Genomic DNA, 3,738 nt, shown 5'->3' with positions numbered 1-3,738 from the left:
TTCACCTTTTAACCCTTGACCTTTTTAAGTGTTTTTCTAAAATATTTTAAAGTGTTTTCTTTTAGATGGACTAGGTCATAGTTGCTTTGCTTCTGTGTTTTGGTATGAAAATTTTGGATCAAGACTGCTGAAGTATTTTCTTAAAAGTTAGGCCTAGTATAGCTAGTTGAGATATAGGAGAAAAATATTCAGAAGATATAAGATTTGATTCTATTGCTGATAAATTATTCTTTCTATCAATAAACTAAACACTAATATTATCCTATAAAACGGCGGTTAAAAGAAATGAATATTGTATTGAGTTATAGTTTATCTATAGTATGTGATGGGTTTGATGGTTCTTTTGTTAGCTTGTCTAGAAGTATTCCTATCATTTGGCTGAATATAGAAAATAATTTTTTAATGAGTTAGTTTATTCTTGATCATCATTACATTATAAAGAGAACAAAATTCTCTCACTGTTTTTTCTTTGAAACGACAATGGACCTATCACCCTTGGCGTATAGATACATGTTCCCAATTTTGATAACATGTATTTTAAATATATTAGATTAATTTTAGTTAAAATTGAGTTAGGATTTATTTGAGTCAAAATGAGTGGAGAAATGGATTTAAAACTTTAAAGACTTAAAATTAATTGTAGCAATAAAAGCTTAAAATTTATACTTCAAATTAAATTAATTATAAAAACAAAAATAAATTAACACAAAAAATACCTATTTCAAAATTAATTCCTAAACGTCTAAGATTAATGTTGTCTCTTTTAAAAAGCAACAACTTATTTTTGACAAAATAAAAAAATAACTGTATTTGAATTATATATACATATATATATATATATATATATATATATATATATATATATATCACTTTAGAAAAATACTAAAATATCTCACTTTATACATCTTATTCTTAATATCTATTTTTTTTTCAAATATAAGTACTATTTGATAAAAATAACTAAAATGGAAAATTTTAAAAAGTTTTGTTAAAAGATGAGTATATAAAAAAAAATTCAATGTGGATTGCTCAAAAACAAGTATACTTGAATGAGACGATTATTTCCTTTTAATTAAAGATTTTGAATTCAAATTACATTTAAATAATATAATATGAAATTTCTTAATAAATTATTTTGTCGTCCACCATAATCTTTCATGACTCCAAGATTAATATTTGTTTAAAAAACTGGAAACTAGTTTTTTATATATATATATATATAAATAAATAAATAAATAAACACACACAGTGAAAATTTAAAGAGGCAACAATTAAATAAGATTGCAATTTATTTGTCGTTTTGGTCTCTACGTAAGTAATTAAGTTCCGATTACAAAATTATATTCATGAAATCTTGCCTGTTAAAAATGTCACAGATTAGTCAGAAAAAATAAAGTCATACATGGATAAAAACTTTATTAATAGAACAAATTGAGATGATAAGAAATGGAGAGCATCTTAATCTTCAATTAATACCCAAAAATAAAATCCAATCTTATATAATTTGTAGTAAAAAGATAAGATGCGCTTAGATAAGAATAATCTCAAAACAGAGTTACTCCCGTGCACGTAAAGGTTGTGGGAGTCTAGAAGCACTTCCGGAACTTGACGGACAGGAATTATAAAATCGATTCTTGATAAAAACAATCAATATTCAGAGACGGGTGAAGTATTCATATTTTTTTGATATTGTAAAAGAGGACATACAAAATAAAATAATATTAATGTTTATGTCTTAAAATAATTGAATTGATTTTTGAGATAGAAAATATTTATTTTAAAACGGAGAAAATATTTATTAAAAAGAATTATAGTAATTTTGTTTTATTTTAAATACAAACCTTGTTTTGAATTTTTTTTTAATACATTATTTCATTACAATTTTAAAACTTTGAAAGCATGAAACATAACATCTAGATTTTTATATTTGATTTATTGACACGTCCTCTTAAAGAATTTGTTAAGTATTTGTCTTTTGAAATCATGTTATGACTTATGACTTTTTAACCAAATTAAAAGCTTATGTTGTTTTTTGTATTTAACATTCAAATTTTATAAAATCTAACTCTAGTTTATTCTAATTAAATAATTATTTTGTTAATGTGCTTAAATGATTATAAATATTACTAAGCACTATATGATTTCAGCTAATATACAAAATATTAAATTATAAAAAATTATTTATATTATCAAAATAGATGGATATTACACTTAAAGATATTTTTGAGTGGTACAAAGTTATTTGCATTTAGCTTGTTAAACTTATAAAAAAATTATTTTTTTTCAACAAAACCTTATTTTCTACATTGAAGAAAATTGACCCGAGGGTTGTGGGCTAGGCCCGTTAGCGTTTAACTATTTTCATCCATACTTGCAATAAAGCTTTCATTTCCTATTTCCAAATATATGTTTCATATTTTTCTTTGTCTTACAAGATACAAACTCAAATAAATATGCTTATAATTAGATAGCCTTGATAAGTTAATTAATTAGCCAACGTAAAATAAACTAGTGCAGTATATTAAAATTAACATGAAATTAGTGGAATTTTAATTCCTGGCTAACTAAACGAAGCTGAAAGACTTAATAATAATGATATGATAGTTTAAAAACTAATTAAATGTTCTACATCTACTCCCATTCAAACCTCATTCCATGTAATGGAATTGGAATTTCTTTGTTGAGATTCCAAATATCATCATCCCAAACAACATCACTATAGAGGTCATTGAAAGCTTCACCCATATAGTCCATATCCCAATCAGGGAACCAATTAGAACCCCATGACATTTGTTCATCCACCACACCTCCCAACCATGGCATATAATCCTCCAAATTCCAACCCATCACATTATTAATACTCACACCATCCTTAATTGTTGTTGTTGTTGTTGTTTTTCCATCACTCATGTCTTTGTTTTCCTTCCTCTTTTCCTCCACCACAACCCTTTGTTCACTCTCTTTCTTTCCTTTTTTCTTCCCCAATGTTGCCACTTCTTCAACATTAGGATGAGGATTATTTGTGTTGTTAACACCATTCACACCTCTTTGCCTCTTCATGTTGAATAAAATTTTGATAAGAAAATAAAAAGTACTAGTACTACTTACTCAACTTGTGAATAATAGAAAAGTAAAGTGAAATTGATTGGTATTTATAGAGGAAGTTTAATTAGGTAGCTAGGTAGTACTAGTGGGAGTAAAATGTACAAGGAGCTTGTTGTTGTGACTAAGTTGGAGTTATTGTGGTGATGTGATGTTTTTGAAGGATTTGTTTGGGTGTCATGTCGACAATTCTATTCTTTCTTCAATCTAATTTGGAATATAACGACAAAAAAATATCACACCCTTGGGGCAATGTTAGGGGGCAAGTACCAAGTTGTTATACCTCCAATAACTAGAACCAACCCAATCTCTTCATCTGGCCCATTTATTTGTATGTGGGTGTAATGCAATGAATTTATTTTCGGTGAAAATGAGGTCTATATTTTGTGTGTTAAATTAATTTAATCAAATTTTCTACCACTTTTTATTCGCAGTTAACACCGTTGCCTATTCAATAGTGTGTTAAAATGATTCTACCAAAAAAATAATAATAGTGTTAAAATCATGCCTCCATGTGACTCTGCCTACAGCTTCTGATTCGCTTGCAACTAGCTTCTTTCTTTTGTTGATTTATGATTTTTTATCTATTGTGAAACTTGCAATAAATGAAAGGAATACAGTTATTTATTTTCTTTG

At 26.5% G+C, this 3,738-nt stretch overlaps 1 protein-coding gene across 1 annotated transcript; it reads right to left on the bottom strand.

The window, feature by feature from the left end:
• Positions 1-2,499: 2,499 nt before the first annotated feature.
• LOC101498936 (uncharacterized) lies at positions 2,500-3,273 on the bottom strand. Its single transcript, XM_004497035.4, has one exon. It carries the CDS (start codon positions 3,058-3,060, stop codon positions 2,632-2,634), a length of 429 nt encoding a protein of 142 aa, XP_004497092.1. The 5' UTR covers positions 3,061-3,273; the 3' UTR covers positions 2,500-2,631.
• Positions 3,274-3,738: the final 465 nt, after the last annotated feature.

Source organism: Cicer arietinum, chromosome 4 (genome assembly GCF_000331145.2).
Source record: "Cicer arietinum cultivar CDC Frontier isolate Library 1 chromosome 4, Cicar.CDCFrontier_v2.0, whole genome shotgun sequence".
In the NCBI taxonomy this organism is placed as follows: domain Eukaryota; kingdom Viridiplantae; phylum Streptophyta; class Magnoliopsida; order Fabales; family Fabaceae; genus Cicer; species Cicer arietinum.
Note: the sequence above shows the minus strand (reverse complement) of the source record. Positions and strands in the feature narration are given on the sequence as shown.

Bases quoted from the DNA above. Each gene is read 5' to 3' on its own strand.
- LOC101498936 (XM_004497035.4), bottom strand. From the start codon at position 3,060: ATGAAGAGGCAAAGAGGTGTGAATGGTGTTAACAACACAAATAATCCT.